General features: G+C 42.2%; 1 protein-coding gene across 1 annotated transcript in view; it reads right to left on the bottom strand.

The window, feature by feature from the left end:
• RASGRF2 (Ras protein specific guanine nucleotide releasing factor 2) overlaps positions 1-17,296 on the bottom strand; it is a 227,353-nt gene that overhangs the window by 5,969 nt on the left and 204,088 nt on the right. Inside the window, exons 20-25 of the mRNA XM_019652583.1 lie at positions 14,916-15,028; positions 8,251-8,311; positions 7,821-7,924; positions 5,628-5,712; positions 2,620-2,817; positions 1,214-1,293 (exon numbers count right to left, since the gene is read on the bottom strand). Of these exons, the coding sequence (XP_019508128.1) occupies positions 1,214-1,293; positions 2,620-2,817; positions 5,628-5,712; positions 7,821-7,924; positions 8,251-8,311; positions 14,916-15,028 (641 nt within the window). The remainder of the gene's footprint in view (positions 1-1,213; positions 1,294-2,619; positions 2,818-5,627; positions 5,713-7,820; positions 7,925-8,250; positions 8,312-14,915; positions 15,029-17,296) is intronic.

The raw sequence follows: 17,296 nt of genomic DNA, 5'->3' as shown, positions 1-17,296 counted from the left end.
CACACTCATGATACGCAGAGTTTTAAATACATCTCACAATAGAATATAATACAATATCATGGCCCACACTTTACTATGTGTTTGAGACAATGGCATGTTCAAACAACAGGCTATCTTATAGACAAACACAAAATATTTGCTAGCAATTCTTGTTGGCAGTATTTGTTTGCAGTGCTTGTGAATTGGCCAGACTCCTCTGGGGGAGGGCAGGAGCATGTGTGTAGGAAATCCCTATGCCCTCACTTCATTAAAGTGCCAACGTTCAACTTAAAGAACTGGGTGGAAAAAACAATGCGATTAGAGCTTGTAAAACTTGCTTTCTGTTTTAGCTAGTACTTAAATATTTCAAAAGGTATAGATGTAATTAATATCACAACTGCTCCCTAAAGTGAGACCTTTATTTTTTATTTGTTTGCTGAGGTGGGGTACACTGGGTCTTCTCAGAGTCTACAGCTGAGAACATGGCCCTCTGATCCAGAGAGAACTGGGTTTGAGTCCCAGCTTGACCACTTATTAAGTGATGCTGGGCCAACTCTCTGAACTGCAGTTTCCTCATCTGTAAAATGGAGACAATAAAACTTCTCTCTCTAGTTATGAGGCTTAAATAAAACACATTAAACACTCAGCATGGAGTCTGTCATTTAGTAAGTATTCAGTGAATAGTTATTGTACAATTGTTGGTATCACCACGAGTCATTCTTTCACTTATGGCATCAGGACTAACATTTTCCCAAAGTAAGTCAAGTAAGTGTGGCAGAAGGTTAAGAATCAAGTCTAGCCCCTTTCCTCCCCGTCCCTTCCCTTCCTTTACTTTCCTCTCTCTCTCTCAGAATGATCCAGCAATAAAAGGCCAGAAATAGAGAACAATAATCCATAGGTACTGTAATATTTACATTTTAAAAATCACAAAATAACATAGTGCTTAGATTAAGAAATACCAACTCTAACTTTTAATAGCAAATGATGGAGGTGTTTTCTTTTTATTTGGAAAACTCGGCATACCGTGAGTACATCCAATAAGACACTTACGATATGCACAGTATTCCAAATGAAAAGGAAAATAAGAAAAATACCTAGATAGTGGAGGTTGTTTCCCATTTGTTGTTTTTTCTTTTCAAAGCAAAGCAGGAGGTAGGCCACTATTTGTATACTATATAAATTATGTAAATATACTTGTGAATTATGGATAATTTAATAATTAATATAGACATACTTTTTAAGGGTTTCTCTGAGATTTTTAAATCTTCCTTCAGATGAAACAGTCTTCTGAAGCTTGTCCATTAGAGCTTTTGTCTAGAAAGAAACAAACGACTTAGTACATTATGAGAACTCTCCTATGGTTTGATAAAATAGCGAGTTACCACAACATGCTCCATTCTCTTCTGTAGTGGCAGGCACTGGTACCTCTGCCAGACTGTTGTGATGTGATATAATTTTGTGTGACAAGAGTTTCAAAGTACAAAGATGGGGCATTATGTTTAAATATGATGTTAAAAGAAGAACATGTGGGTACAAAAAAGTGACTATGCTATTCATTTAGCCAAAAAGAGAGGAAAATGTGCAGAAAAAAAAATTTGCAATGCATGAGAAACTCAAGGACTTAAAGAACTGAAAAACATGTGTGAATAGGGACTCTTAAAGGAGAAGTGTCACAGCAAGGGGGTTTCATGATGAATCTTTTTGAGTGTTAATTCCCAAGTCATCAAAGCACACATTTGGTTGCTTGGCTATTACCTGACTAAATATCCTCTACAGCAAATCCTTTCTTTTGTGATTATCTTCATCAGCTTGTTAGAAAAATCTAACTGATACTTACCGAGAAATAAAATCATTGACATTGGTCTGGACTCTTTTCCATGGACATGGGAGAATGTCCCCTGGGGAGGACGAGCCACTCTCGATGACACCCACACCCAGGCAGCTCGGCTGGGAGAAGCACGTGGGATGCCCAGGTTGAGGCTGCTCACCCTGTCCCACAAGCCTGGAGGGGCCTCCACTACACCCACCGACACCCATGGGAAAGGCCAGGAGAAAAAGTGGGGGAAACCGTGATTTAATTGGAATCTTAAAGTGATCTGAATAAAAATGATAGGTATGAACAAGCTGAGTCCAATGAAAAGAAAGTTAAGAAAGTTCCATTTCTGCACATCTAGTCATGCCAAAACTTTAACGTGACGACATGAATGACAAGGAAAGAGGTGAATATTGAGGCCTTTGGTCCCTGGTGTTTGGCCCTATGGCATCTGCACCCTTACTTTGGGGGAGAAAGAATGGATTCACTCGACATCACTGTGTCACTTGGTATCAATGTACCCTCTCTAAATAACTCAGGAGACAACTCCTGTGTGTCAACCACATTGTTTGAGGTTCTCCCGGGTATGCTATAATGAGTGTTTGGGGTTGTATTTTCTTTTCTAAATTAACCATTGAGAAATGCACATGAGTGGAATCAATTAAGTGGTAAGAACACGGTAATTATCCACATTGACATCTTCCTTTGGCAAGTGAGCTGCTCATTTCAGTTAATTATTTCCTAATTAGTACAATTTATCTTGGCTCAGGTCTCCCAGCCTCTCCTCTTCTCGGCGGCAGCGGGATGGGTGGCTGGCTGAGGCTCACCTGCTTGGACACCTTGGCCCAGGTTTTCTTCAGCCTGTAGATGGCGCTTCTGTTTAAGGCTGAGGTGATCTCCAGCACCCCGTTGTAGTTGTGCAGGCATCGGCAAATGTCTGCCACCGCCACCCACTTCTCAATTGCATTGGCACGGGAGCTGACATCTGCGTAATTCATTATCTGGGAGGCCACCAGGTTACTCATCTGAGACAAGGGGAAAGGAAAGCCAAGAGAGGCGGCTAAGAGCCAAAGCAATTCATCAGGCCAACTGCCCGAGTTACCTACAGAGGTGTCAGGAAAGCAGCCTGCGGAGGGCCTTGGAGATCGTCGTCCACGTTTAGATAACTTTCTGAAGAGACTAGAGTCTGTAATAATAACAAACTAATGAGCACCTGTTCATCCTCAGAGAGAAGATACGCATTGTTTGGAATCAGCTCGGTGGGGGAAGAGGTGAGTTTGTTAATCAGTAATTTTGTTGAAGGAGTTATTTCCAACCATTTTTTGAGGAAATGGAAGAGAATAAGCTAATCCCTGAGGAACAGCAACCGTTGTAGATCATGGGTTTCTCTTCTTGGGGCCTCTCCACATGCTCCTTGCTCCCACCCCCCAATAGTGTGGGATATTCACTCTAAGAAGCCTCAGTTATCACAGAGAAAGAAAACATTTTATTACCCTTAATCAAATTGTTTCTAACCTAATCAACTTTCAAATCAGAAACACTTCAGTGCAGGGAAAGAGAGAAACTTTCTCCTTTTCACCTTGCTGAATTTTTTTTCACCAGCAGGTGAAAGGACCTACAGTTTCAAGGCTAAGTACTATAATTCTATTAGTTAAAGCCAAGAGAAAAAAAGGGAGCTTAAGAAGCTCAACACTTAGATTATGGAAAGGAAAAGAACAGAATAGGATTAATTTCTGACAAAAGAATAGGGGGTCTAATCTTATATCCATACACTAACTCTGATGGGTACAAGCATTCTTTGATGATTCCTTAGATACTTAAGATCTCACAGTGCCTCAGAATAACCATTCTGCATATTTATTAAAAAAAATCTTTTTGTATTGAGCACTTACTATGAACCAGGCATTCTTTTAGGTGCTAGGAAGAGAAAGGCAAATACATCAGCATCCCTGACCTAGGGGCTAAGCCTAGCTAGGTGGAAGGGGTGTGTGGGAGGAGGCAGACATAAACAAGTAAATGCCATACAGTGAAATGCAAAGCCAAGTCTGTGTGTGTGTGTGTGTGTTGGGGGGGGGCGGTTGGGGTGGTGTTGAGAACATGGAGGCAGCATGCAGCATCTGGTCTAGTACAGAGGAGGCTTCTGGAATGAGGTTGCGGCTGCACTGAGTCCTAAAGGATGAGGAGGAGTTAGCCACTTCTTTCCATCATAGAAGAGCATTTGCACAGGGACAGAGGTGGAAGGCATGGCACAATGGAGGATCTGGCAGTCATCTGAGGAGCCCAGGGGGTCGTGAGAGACAAGGATGACAGGTGAGAAGGGTTCCCAAAGACCAGGTTGAGTAGTTGGAACTCAGTAGTTGAATATCTGGAAGGTGAGGGGAAGTCACTTTGGCAGATTTTTGTTAAAGAAAGTGATATAATTAGGCTGGCCTTTTAGAGAAGCTATTCCTGTGACACTGCCTGAGGAGTGGGTTGGAGGACAATGAGGTGGCAGCGGATAGTGAGTGAGGAGCTCCTGGAGAGAAAGGGTGCAAGGCCAAATCACGGTCATGGCGGTGGGGAAGGAGGGGAAAAGGGTCTGAGACATACAGTAGATTTAGGGTTCACTTACATGTTGGGGGGTTGAGGGTAGGTAAGGGAGAAGGAGTCAAAGGTGACCTCTAGATTCCGTGCATGGGCAAGTGAGTGTACGGTGAGGCCGTTCCCTGAGACTGAGAACAAAGAGTAAGATGGAGAAGCAGGCTTGGCAGGTCTGGGGTGCTGAGGATAAGTTCATTTGCAACCTGTTGCGGGCACAATGCAAGTGGCCATCCAAGTGGAGACATGTGGGTCTGCAGCCGGGGACTGAATCTAGGATTTGAGTGTCCATTATGCCCCAAGTGTATGCACGGCACAGGCAATAGAGGTTTATTTCCCCCAGCAGGGGCTCTGCTTCTCAGAGAGTAGCCCAGATGGGTCACGTGTCCTGTCCTTTAGACAGCAGGGGCATTGATGCTCATTATGTGATAATGTCCAGTCAGCCTTTAAGTATTCTTCAAGTAAGTACCCTGTGCAAAAGCACTGTCTTGGGACTCTACACTGTTGTTTTGTATTTTGCTTCTAAGTGACTTATTAATTTACCTACAGGGTTCTGAAAGGGTTTTTTTTTTGTTGTTTTTTAAATATTATCATTATTCCTTTTACTGTAGTTTAGTGGAACTGCAAAGGGAGCCTTCCCTTTGCCTGGAAAGGCCTGAAGACACTCCCACATCTGTGGTTATATTACAGGACTAAGACCATTAGAACAGAACAAATTAAGAGTTAGTGGGCATAAAGCAACACCATCTTGCTGCCCGAGAAAAGCAGAGTGGGGAGATGGACCGACAGCTGCTCACCACTGCATACAGTGACAGCAACACCATAATTATGTTCAAAGAGGTCCTTTTTAACCCTGGAATGTAATTTGGACTGAGCGATCAGTAATGATGAGGAGGAGTTACACCAACCGAACGTTACTGTCACCAGCACCACCAGGGCCCAGTGACACATACACAGCTCACTCTGTTAGAACTAGTCCATCTATGACCATGAAGTAACGATGATTATGATGAAAATAATAACAGCAACCTATGCATTACTGAGCACTTACTATCAAAAGTGAACCTCTTGCATCTGGAAGTTAACTGGAAATTACTCGAATGACCTCAGTATGAGCGTTTAAAGGAGATTTAAGCTTGTCTTTAATGTTCCATCAGCTCTGTCTTAAATGTGGGTAGCTTTATTTTAGAGAGAGTCTTAAGACCCTGATCATCGTCTTCCTGTAACAGCCCAAGGTTTTATTTTTATGGTTACTCACATCATTGAATTGTTGGCTGGTTTTCATAATATAAGGTGTTCTTTCATTTTTATCCAGCTTCATCCACCCCTGCCCAAGAAACTCTCTGAAAGTACAAAGCAAAATAGAAAACCAATTAATTTTTTAAGTGGTCAGTTATCGGTATGAATAATTATTATTACTATTACATACATTAAACTTGACATTGCTCAACACCTGCTGCTACTAGACATCTCAAAATGAATTTTAGTTCAACTCTAGGATTTCACCATGCAAGACAAAAAAAAAAAAAAGTTTTCAGTTTCCGGCTTTCTTTTATCAATGTTTGAACTTTGTCCTTATTAGGATCCTTATAAGGGCTTCTCTGAAGTTGGAAAACAATGACCAACACAAGAGGAATAAAGAAGTTAAGTACTAACTGAGAAAGTAACCAAGATTATCATCCCCGGATCAGCTTTTGATTTTTATTTATTTATTTATTTATTTATTTATTTTGGATGAGCTTTTTCTTAAAAAAAAAATGTAATTCTTGGTAGAAGGTCCGAAAAATCCATCACTACCAAAAATGTTAACCAAGAACAAACAGCATGGTTTCCTCTACTTTGCTCTGACATTCTCCAGGCAAATGTCAATTCCATGGGAGGGGACTGTCCTTTGTTGTCCCCAGAGCCCGGAACAGTACACAGTGTTGAGGGCTGAATAAACAAACACTCCTTGTTACCATTTACAACCCATTCATGTGATGAAGGCAGTTACAGTGGGGGGCACTCAGCCTGGGGGAAGGTCTGTCTTCCAAATAATATCCGTGCTCCTTCACCTCCCCCACGAGCAGGGCACTGATCCCAGCAAGCAGTGGACAATCAAAATGGAGCATATAGGAACTATTTTCTACAGCCATTACAGAAAAACAACTTGAAATAAAATTACTCTGACGTATTCTTAATCCAGAAACGCTGACGAGTCCCCATGCAAGTTTCTTTGTCCCTTCCTGTTGGTGGTACTGCTCCCATTCTGCAAGGCTATTCGACATAAAGACATGCCAGTTCCAAGGATGAAAATAACTGGTAGATATTCACACTGGCACAAAGGGGACAGGGCAGAAAGGTGGGAGGGTCCCAGGAAGAGACCACACCAAGGGCCACCACCAAGGTTCAGGCTTTGCTCTTTCTCCTCCACAGAGATCCTGCCCTTCCTCTTTTTCCCGAATCCTCTCTGCACTGGAGGGTAGTCACGAGTGGGGCAAGAGGCACTCTGGTTCCTAACTCAAGTCCTCGAATAGTTGCTGGGTTCATTGGTATGGCCAATGGGCCGCATTCCTATTTTATTTTATTTTTTTCATGTTTGTGGATTGGTCTGAGTGCTGGAAGAGGGGAAGGGAAAGAAGATAAAATACATAAAAATTTGCAGGGACATCCTCTGTCTCTGTCCCTGATGCCTCTCTGACAGGGCAGTAGCTCTGACCATCTAAACATCATTTGACCCTCTATCCTCACCAACGTCCTCTTTGCCGGATACACGTGTTCATATCTCTTGCCCAGCCCTCCCATTATCTTCAATTTAGTTTTTCATTCACAGAGGACATTTGTCAACAGTTGCCATTTGTCCAAACAAAGGGGGGCTTAAAGAACCGCCCCTTACTCTATGAATAAGGAAATCAAAAGGCTGTGTAATGAGCCCAATGTCTCAAAGCTTGCGGCACTTAATGCTTTATGCAAGTGGGCAGCAGAGTTTACAGAATTTACTGATGGTCAGTCTTTCTCGAAGTCTTGGACCACCCAGAATTATCTGGGCTTCTCATTGAAAATATAGTTTCCTGGGCCTGAAACCTGCTGGAATCAGAATCTCTGAGGGAGGTATCTAGGAATGTATATTTTTAACAAGTTTCCCAAATGATTTTAGGCACCCTGAAATTTGAGAACCACAGCTACAGCTGTATTGAGGTTTCTGTAATGCATGATGGGAGAGTAAAAAGAAATTTACATTCTATGGTAATCATCCTACATATAGAAACACAAGAGTGACCATCCTGAAAGTCTCCAATATTCTCAAATCAATATTTCCAACATACACTGGAACCAAGACATTCAGTGGGACCAAACCATTTTAAGAGTAAGGCTCATACCTCTGCACACACCTCTGCCTTAGAAATAACATCAACTCTAAGCTGGCTATTTCTGCCTGAGGGGGGTCTGCTGCTGTGAGGGTAGCACTCACTCATAGGGGATGCTTCTGAAGACGATGTGGTCCAGGAGGGTAATCTGCTCAGCCAGCTCCATGGCTGACAAGGTCTCAAAGCACTCAGCCTTCGGATAGTCCGTCTGCAAGAGATGGGGTGGGGGGTGGGGGTGGGGCGGAAATGAAACACACATGGGAGCGAGGCTCCTGTCTGCTCACTGCCGCTGCTGAAGTACAAAGTCCATCAAGGATTCTAGCTATGAAGAAAATGGCGGAAAGCTCAGAACTCTCAGCCAACATTAACATCATGGACCAACTGTTAAATCCCAGGCCAAATTTGGTTCATCTCCCAGCGCTTCATGGGTCATAGACAGGGCCAAGCACTCATTTATCAGTCACAGGCATATTGCTTGCCTTTGAGAGGGAGTTTGCACATAATTGTGCTGGATAAGACCATGGCTGAACTCACCAGTTGAATTATATCCTCTAATTTTAGGTGGATGTCATCTTGATCATCTTGTGAAAGAGCCCTGAAAAAAAAAATCAGAATATCCTCCATGAAAAGAAAAGAGACATGCCAGGAATGAAATGACAAAATGCCATGCAGTGTTCTCTGGGTAAGAAGTCGGAGGGTTTGGGTCTGCAAGGCTGTGCTGTCAGCTGGAGGCTGTGGAGACACGAGCTGGAGAAAGGCAGTCAAGGAAACAGAAAACGCACACGGTAAAGGCACAGGAGGATCATCAAGAGAGCTGACTTATAACAAGGAGCTGACTTGTGACATACAAGGCTGGAAATAAAACACCCACCATCAGAGTGAACCTGAGGGTCAGCTGGTGTGCTCTGTGTTACCGAGGGACTTCACGCCGTGAATCTGGGCATCCTGCAGAACTATCAGTCAGGGGTTCGAACAGTCCTGAGTGTCCCATCCATGCACCCCTGTTCCTTACCCTGGCCTTTCCCTGCTCATGCTGACACAGAAAATGCACAGCAGCTCCCACCCCACTCATATACAGCCCAGGAGCTCAGGGGAGTTCCTAGGTGGCAAGAATTCAAACAAAGTGAGGCAGAAGCCAGCAGATCAATTCTTCCCCCTTGCTTCCGAGGTTGTCTTTCCTGAGATTTGGTGCTGTAGCCCCACACATGGCATTATTTAGCTCTCCATAAATATTTTTTTTTTGACAAGCGATGAATGAATGGATAAATCCCTAAGTTAATTAATACTGAAGTAGTGGGTGCTGGTTTCAGAGTGGGAGTGATACGTCATATCCAACAGAAGTTCAGAGTCCAGAATTATACTGATTATATAACTTGCCATCTGAGCCAAGCATTTTCAGCTTCCCAAAATGAAGGCACAATCACATATTAAAAGTACAAAAATATTGAAAAAGTCCCAAACCATGTAGCCTGTCTACTGGAGGAAGCTGGTTTCAAAAGCAATAATGATGTGATGTTCTGTTGTGCTTTGAATTGATGAAAACAAAACTACCACCCTCCAAAATACAAAATCAAGAGATGGATTATTGTATGCTCACAACATGCTAAACATGTGGCATACACACTCTCTTATATCAAAAAATCCCTTCAAAGTAAGCATTATTATCTCCGTTTCACAGATCAGAAAACAAATACTCAAAGAAACTGACTAACTTGCCCAGGCTGTGGTCCAATGGTGCTCTCCTGTTATTCTTGCTTATCTTAAGCAGGTTTGTGGAAGGCACCTCTTCAAGGATCCAGCATAGACCACACATCAATCCCCTTTCCTCTATCTTCTTCCTCGCTTACAAAGGCTTTCCGCTATTTACCAGGGAGCAGAATCCTTCTATATTACAGGAGGGGCAGTCCTCTTTTCAGCAATTAGCCATATCATTTGTGAGCAGAAAAAAATTGTCCTCATATAATAAAAGGCAGATTGACGTGAGTTAAAAATAAGCACAACTCTTTCTCCAAAGGCTGTCAAATCACACTTAGGGGTTACACACAAGGGATAAAGTGACTCCTTCCTAAAATGTAGGCCATTCTTTCCACTCTAGTTAGGGTCCTGGAGAGAGATCAGTGGCCACAAAACAATGTGTACTCGTAGAAAGTATCTTTTTTTATGGGACTGGACAATATTCTTCCCTTGAAAAGAAATGGTCAAGAAATCAGTTAGCTTCTATCAAATGTTACTCTCCTCAATGATCTTACCCTAACGTTCCAAGGTACATTCTGGTCCCTTTAAGTTATTTAACATTTTCTCTCTTCATAAGAGTCTGTTGATGCTGCTTGGGCTTTGTGAGGTTTGGAAGGGTCCCCATTTTGTGATCTGAACTCATTCCAGTTGACGTTCCAAGAAGTCATTGTTTCTTTTCATTTTGTCGCACAAAATTACACTACAAAAAAACACTACACTGCATAGATTCAGAAACCAGCTAGTCATACAATGTTGGAGGGGGTTGGTATTTTAGAAATATAAACGTCTTGAGCAGAGAGTTTTATTCACAAACAGGGCAACAAACTACCTATGCTAATTAAGCGTAAAGTAACCCCTGTGAGACTGTGAGGCAGAGATGTTTTATCACAGAGAGCTTTCACTTGACCGTATTCGCGTAATATATGTTTAAATACATGTTTAATGTTAACATCTCCCTGTTACATGACTTGAATGCATATACATCTCTAATGTCAGGGCTGCATTTAACTAAAACATGCTATGTTTTTATCTCACAATCGTAACTCATATTCACTGGGAGGTACTGTATATTCAGCAATGTTCCCTTCAGATGTGAAGGCCCCTGTATCTCTGGTCCAGTTCCAAGAGAGGATGAATTGGCTCTAGTCTGACTACCTTGAAGCTTTGATGAATGCTCCAGGATCCTGCGTTTCCCTCACATCCATTAGGCAGTATCATCAGTTTAATATTTTATAATGAAACACCAGATTTAGAAAATGGGGTTATCCAAGTTCTGCGACTGGAAAATTCCTCCTTCACTTGTAGACATCAGGTTGATTTAAAAACAGAGCCAGGAGCAGTCGGCCTCTGCCCTTGCATTGGTCCACACTCCCTGGGCTGCTTTCGCGCTCCTGTAACTGTCTGGCTTGTGCCCGTGGCGTGGCCTGCCTCAAACTCGGCCCCTTCCCACCTTGTAAAGGTTTCATCGCCTGTTGCTTTCCCTGCTGGGCCCTGCCAGACCATCTCCTTCCTGTGCGGTCTCAATCCCCCTTTCCTTCTTTCTAGGCTCACTTGAGCCCACTGCTACCTTTGCTCTGCCACATGGGGAAAAAAAATAAGGGTAGATGTCTCTAAACGCATGGAAACCTTTAAGACGAAAACCTGGCTTTTGCTGGGAACAAGTCTTCGTTTGTTTCCAAATTAAGAAATGAACCAACAAGAAAATATTTATAATTTTCAGGTTGTTAAATAATTCTTTTGATTTCTATTTCTTTCTCATGTACTCTATGATTTTTTTTTTCCACAAAAAGATTTCCTAATGATGGCATTCTTTCAGCTGATGGTTATATCTAGGCTTACTTCCTACTCTACTTTCTAATTCTGATGTGATTTTTTAAAATATCAATTTCATACATATAAACATAAGTATCTGATATGGCAAGTATCAAAAACCCTAAAAACTTAATGTATCATTTATTTCTCCTATAATCACAATTGTATGTGCCAGGGAAGGGCCTCGCAAGGGTAGCACGGAGGGAGTGAATTACTTGGCGGGGAAATTCAACCAAGGATCAGTAGTTTTTTTGTTTTTTGTTTTTTTACCAGGATTCTTTGGTACAAATCTATTCACTGTCTTGTTGGGCAGATAAGTCAGTGCCCCAGAGACCTAGCTGACCCAAACTGGGACTCAGGGTCTAGCTGTCTAGCTCAGGTAATGGGCTGGTGGCCTCACTTATATCTGTCTGTTTTTGTTGATATGCTTAGGACTAAACAGAGTTTTGTTTTGTTTTGGCCTCACAGGAAGAAAGATGGCCAGAGGTGGGAGAAAGGATGGTGTCACTCTGTTCCCTGCTGGGCTTTGTGGTGGGTTTTCAATTCTTATGGTCAAGGATGCGGAACCAGGAGCTGAAGGAGCTGTTTTCAGGAGACCGTGAGGCTCCTTGTGGAGTGAGGCTGCTCTGGGACCCACGTGGCACAGGGATGGGTGGTGGTATCTTTCTCAGCTTTTTGATAGGGAAATGGTGGTTTCAGAAGACTGGCAGGCAGCGTTCTCCACAGCAACAGAGACGGCACTGACAAAGTCTCTCCTTCAAGTGGCCCCCAGGTGGTGAGCTTGAATAAAGATGCGGAGGCAGAAAAAATGATTGGGTTTGTTCCTGAGCACATATTTCTTAGGGCTTTTAGAATGCTTTGGGAAGACTTTGCAAGAGACTAGAATTCTGGGTGGGCAGTGGGGGGCACCCCATCACTGAAACTGTTTTTTTGGTTTTGACTTTTTTTTGTTTTCCAAAATAGCAGCAAGTTGGTTATGAATGTGGGTTGTTGTTGTTTTTTTATAACAACTATATTAAGATATAAATCACATACTAAACAATTCATTTAAAGTGTACATTTGAATGATTTTTTTATTGCATTTACATTGTTGTGCAATGTTAAATTGGCTTTTAATGTTGTTATAATCTCTTTTGTATCGACAAGGTGATGAAGCCCAAGGAAGCTGAGTTTGACTAAGATTATAGCCTGATTTTACTTGGGCCATATTCCCCTGATGGCAGAAACTCTTTTTCCTAATACCTACTCTCAATGCTTTCTAATAATAATTATAATTATAATTACAACAAGTGCAGCAGTAATACGAGTGTTAATTATGTTTCAGGCATTCTGTTAGCCTCTGTACAAATTATATCATGTATTCTTCACAAAAACCCAACGGTAGAAGTATGATTCGCCCCATTTTAGAAACAAGGAAACTGAGGTTTAAACTGGATAAAAAACTTGAGAGCGCCAAGTGGCTGAACCAAGGTTTAAACCTGTGACATCCTGCAAAAGTTAGACTCAGGCTCCGCTAGAATTATACTCCCAGGCTGTGCCATCTACCAAAATTTCTATTCCTTATTGATCTCAGAAATATAACAATTTTTAGGTCATTTATTTAACAAAGAGAATTGGCACATCTTAAGCCTGGTAAATAATGAAAGCCTAGGATGGTAAATAGAAATCATGTTCAGTGCCACCTTCAGTTAACTGGTAGTGTCAGTCAACAGAACTCTGCGTTGATTGGTACCGGCAGAAGGCGCTCACGATCGATTGGTCATGTCTGGCATGGGTGCTGTGGGAGGGTGGCGACATGCAGGCTTCTAGTCACCAATCTTGACGATCCTTCCCAGCCTGAACAACCCCATTTCCCTGACAGCTATCCAGTCAAATGTCTGGGGACACAAACGTCTAGAATGTGGTTTTAAAATAGCAGTGTTTTCAATACAAAGAGCATAATAAAGTGTTTATATGAAGAGAAAAGGGACAGTAATCTCTCACAGACATAACCACTCTTCCACTGAAACCAGGCGTTATCTGAAAATGTATTTATACTTTTAAAATCCAAAAATAGATATAAAACAGAGTCCTTAAATTTACCAAGATGTTTTCATAGAATGAAAAAAAAAAAATGAAGAAGGCCCTTAATAGTTTCTTAGGGTTGCACTAACAAAGAACCACTGACTAGGTGGCTTCAAACAACAGAAATTTACTGTCTTAGACTTTGGGAGGCTAGATGTCCAAACTCAAGGGTCAGCAGGGCGATGTCCCCTGAAACCTGTGGAGGAATCCTCCCTCGCCTTTTCCGAGCCTTTGATGGTTTGGCTACAATCGTTGGCATTCCTTGGTTTGCAGCTGCATAACTCCAACCTCTGCTTCATCTTCACATGGCATTCTCTCTGTGTCTCTCTGTCTTCACAGGGCCATCTTCTTATAAGGACACCAGTTATACTGGATTAGGGGTCCATCCTACCGCAGAACAATCTCACCTTAACTAATTACATCTGCAACAGCCCTATTTTCAAATAAGGTCCCATTTTGAGTAACGGAGGGTAGGGCTTCAACATATTTTTCCATGGGAGTGAGGGTGTAATTCAGCCCATAACAACTCCTAGATCAAAGAAGGTACTGGCTATGAAATCTTGAGCTAATGGGGCTAAGAATGTGTTGTGGACCAGTTGTTAAAACATTACAGACCCAAATCTGGCCTTGCTGCATCAGGGAGGGACTTCCAAAAACATGGTGGGCTGAGCTAAAATGGACTCCCCTCCACACACAAGCATTCTTTTTAACAAAGAAACAATATAGCTGAGCTCAGAAGAAAGAAGGTTGCAAATGAAGAGGGCACTGAAAGTCAGGTTAAGTGAAGGAGTACCACACCTAGCAGACAGATACTGGGCTTTCCACCACCAAGCAGAGACAGACCATAGAGCTGTGAGAGGGGTGGACAGCTATCAACTGAAATGTCTGCACAAAGCACTGACAGCTGCCCTCCTCATGTAGAGTGGACTAGAAAAGGCTCCACCCATCAGTTCAAGAAGCTATAAGAAAGCTTGTTACCTGCTTGGATGCTGGGTGGACAGACACAGACAAGTCTCCTGAGGGAAATGCAAAGTTCAAGCCTTTATCACATAGAAGTATGGGATCCAAATTGATACAGCATGTAGAAACCCCAAGCCGAGATGTTGATAGTCAAATTGGTCCAGGAGCAGTGCAACAAGCCAAAGAAAATGCATAACTACTCTGGAGTGGCACATCCACAAGCCAGGTGCACAGACTCCCACAGAAACGCTGTCGCCCTGCCCATAAACACAAGCTTACGATAAACAGTTAGAACCCACATGAGTAAAACAAATCTGCCTGCCAATGCCTGCTGGGCTTGCAGGAGAGGATCCTCAAGGCTCCTTCCTTTTCCCTTTTGGTTCTGCAGTAATCCACTGTCTGCCCACAAAACAGGAGCAGTCGCACTGCACACAAGCTGTGTTGCCCAGTCTAACGTCTTCCTGGGGCAGCAGGAAAAAGGCGACAGGTAACACTCCACCAGTGAGAACAGAATCCTTGCTGCCCTCAGGAGTCTAAGATGTATCCTTCTGGTTTGATAGGATCTTGTTTTCTATGAACATAGCGCAAATCGGCTTATGTAATTAATAGGCAGCTGCAATTGCCTTTACCTCAGGATGTTCGCTGTGGCTTTCCTTTCTTGGGGAAGGAGATCCGGGTCTCGCAAAACTTCTTCCAGCAAATTTAGGACATTCATTTTTAGTTCGTTGTTGAGTTCAAAATCCTATAAAATAAAATGGATTTTTTAAAATGTTAGTTTTGAAAGGTTTCACTCCATGATACGTGACACTGCTCCTTGGGATAAATTCTCTAGAAGATGTTTATGGAAAGAAAATAAAATGTATGGACTCTAGACTTCCCCCCCCGAGATCCTGATTTAACTGGTTTGAGATGGGGCTCTGTTGTTGGTGTTTCTGACAGGCTTTCTATGGGATGGGAATTCCTCAAAGAGATATGTGCTTCCCTTAGCTTGGAACACTGTGCCTTCTCCCACTTTTATTTAGGTTTTATTTCGATTCATATTTCAGGTCAAGGAGGGGATATGTTTTTTTCCCAGGAGCCTTCTTTGGTTGACCCAGTGGGGTAAAGAGCTTTGCCTTGGTGCTCCATGGTGCCCTCTGTCATAACTTACTGTATTGTAAGGGCTGATTTAATTGTCTGGCTTCCCATTGGACCATGAGTAAGATCAATAACTGGGGCATAGCAATCGCTCCAAAAACAATTTGCTGCAAGAATAAAATCTGTCATTTTGGCAGTGACTTGAATGAAGAGCTTCAATATAGATACACTAGGGGCTAAAGAATAAATGATTCTCACACACTTATGGGGCCATGTCAAACACAGGAGTGAGGCTAAAGGGACACCCACTGGGCATAGTGGGGACAATATGAGCATGAAAATAAGAGTAATAAGTAATATTGAATCCAAACAACCTGCAAGTCCCTACTGATGCTCACAAACAAATACATAAATAGGTAAATACATAAAGAGGGTGGAAGAGAAAATGATCCTTTATAATGGAATTACAACTAATAAATGCAAAGGAATAAAACAATTAGAAAGTCACCATTCTTGACCAAAGCAGTAATCACTGATCAGGCAAGGGTCATGAATGGATGCTGAACTTTATCGGGAAACAATTAATAGGGTCAGAGTACCCCCGCTCCACCCCCTAAACACACACACACCAGAAATTATTTATTAATTACAAAGGGAACTCTGGAGACACCACCTTAACCAAGTGATCAGAGTTACCATCACCAATATTGGAACAAACCAACATCAGATACCTACTAATGTAATGCTCTGTGAAGAATCATCACTTAGCATTTTTGCCCCAAATGCAAGATTTCTCATTTCCATTGTGAGGAAGCATTAACCTGTATTCTTTGAAAATGTTAATGTCACGAAAGACAATGAAAAACTGAGGCACTGTCCCAGTTTAAAGGACACAAAAAGAACCACAGCTAAATGCAGTATGTGAACTTCGATTAGATCCAGGATTAAGAGGCAAATGCTATAAAGGGCATTACCCAGACAACTGGCAAAAATTGAGTCTGGACTACGTGCTGGTTGATAACATTCTATCACTGTTAAATTTCCCTGAATTTGATCATTTACTGAGGCTATTTAAGAGCGGGTCCTTGCTCTTTGGGTTTTTTTGGGTTTTTCGGGGGTGGAAGGGGAGAAGGGGCAGGGAGGAAAGACAGAAAACAGAGAAAACACAAACATGATAAACATATTAACTATTAGTGACTCTAAGTTTTTTGTTTTTTTTTAAGCTGAGCCATCCTGCCACCCGTTGGCAGCTCAGCTCAGGCCGGGACTCGAACCACTGTTGTTCAGAGCTCAAACTCTTGAGCAAGTTCTTAACCAACTGAGCCACTTGGCCAGCCCTAACTATTAGTGACTCTAGATGTGTATCTGTACTTTTTTTATTCTGGCATTTTTCTCTTGATTAGAAAATTTTCAAGGTAAGAATTTAAAAAATGAATAAAATGGTAAAGTTGTAGTTCTCTTTTATTAAATGCATTCTTATTAAACAGCAACAGGCAGCATTCTGGGATTGTCAGGTATTCAGACATGGCCTGAACACCGCAAAGTCCTGATTTCAAGGATCTTACTCTGTTGGACTATCTTTGAGCAGTTAGTCATGAGCATGTATTTTCCCTCCTACATTTGAACTTTAAGGAAAGTAATTTTGAAGCGTTGACATCCTGAATTCTTATAAAGGATTAGAGAGAACATTACTAATTGCAATAAATCTAATTATTTTTTAAAGATTTTTATTGGGGATTTGGGGGATGGGAACAGAGCTGGGGAATTGGGGGAAGGGGAACAGACAAGTTGCTGTCATTTTGTTCTTCAGTCTAGTTGTGGAGGACACGTTGCTTCACTGGCCCAAGTTGGCACCATCATTGCACTCTTCCCGTGCGAGGCAGATCGGTCGCCGGCTTCTGGACGGCCGCTCACTGCAGCTGCTGGCCGCTCA

Source organism: Hipposideros armiger, unplaced genomic scaffold, assembly GCF_001890085.2.
Source record: "Hipposideros armiger isolate ML-2016 unplaced genomic scaffold, ASM189008v1 scaffold_182, whole genome shotgun sequence".
NCBI lineage: Eukaryota > Metazoa > Chordata > Mammalia > Chiroptera > Hipposideridae > Hipposideros > Hipposideros armiger.
Note: the sequence above shows the minus strand (reverse complement) of the source record. Positions and strands in the feature narration are given on the sequence as shown.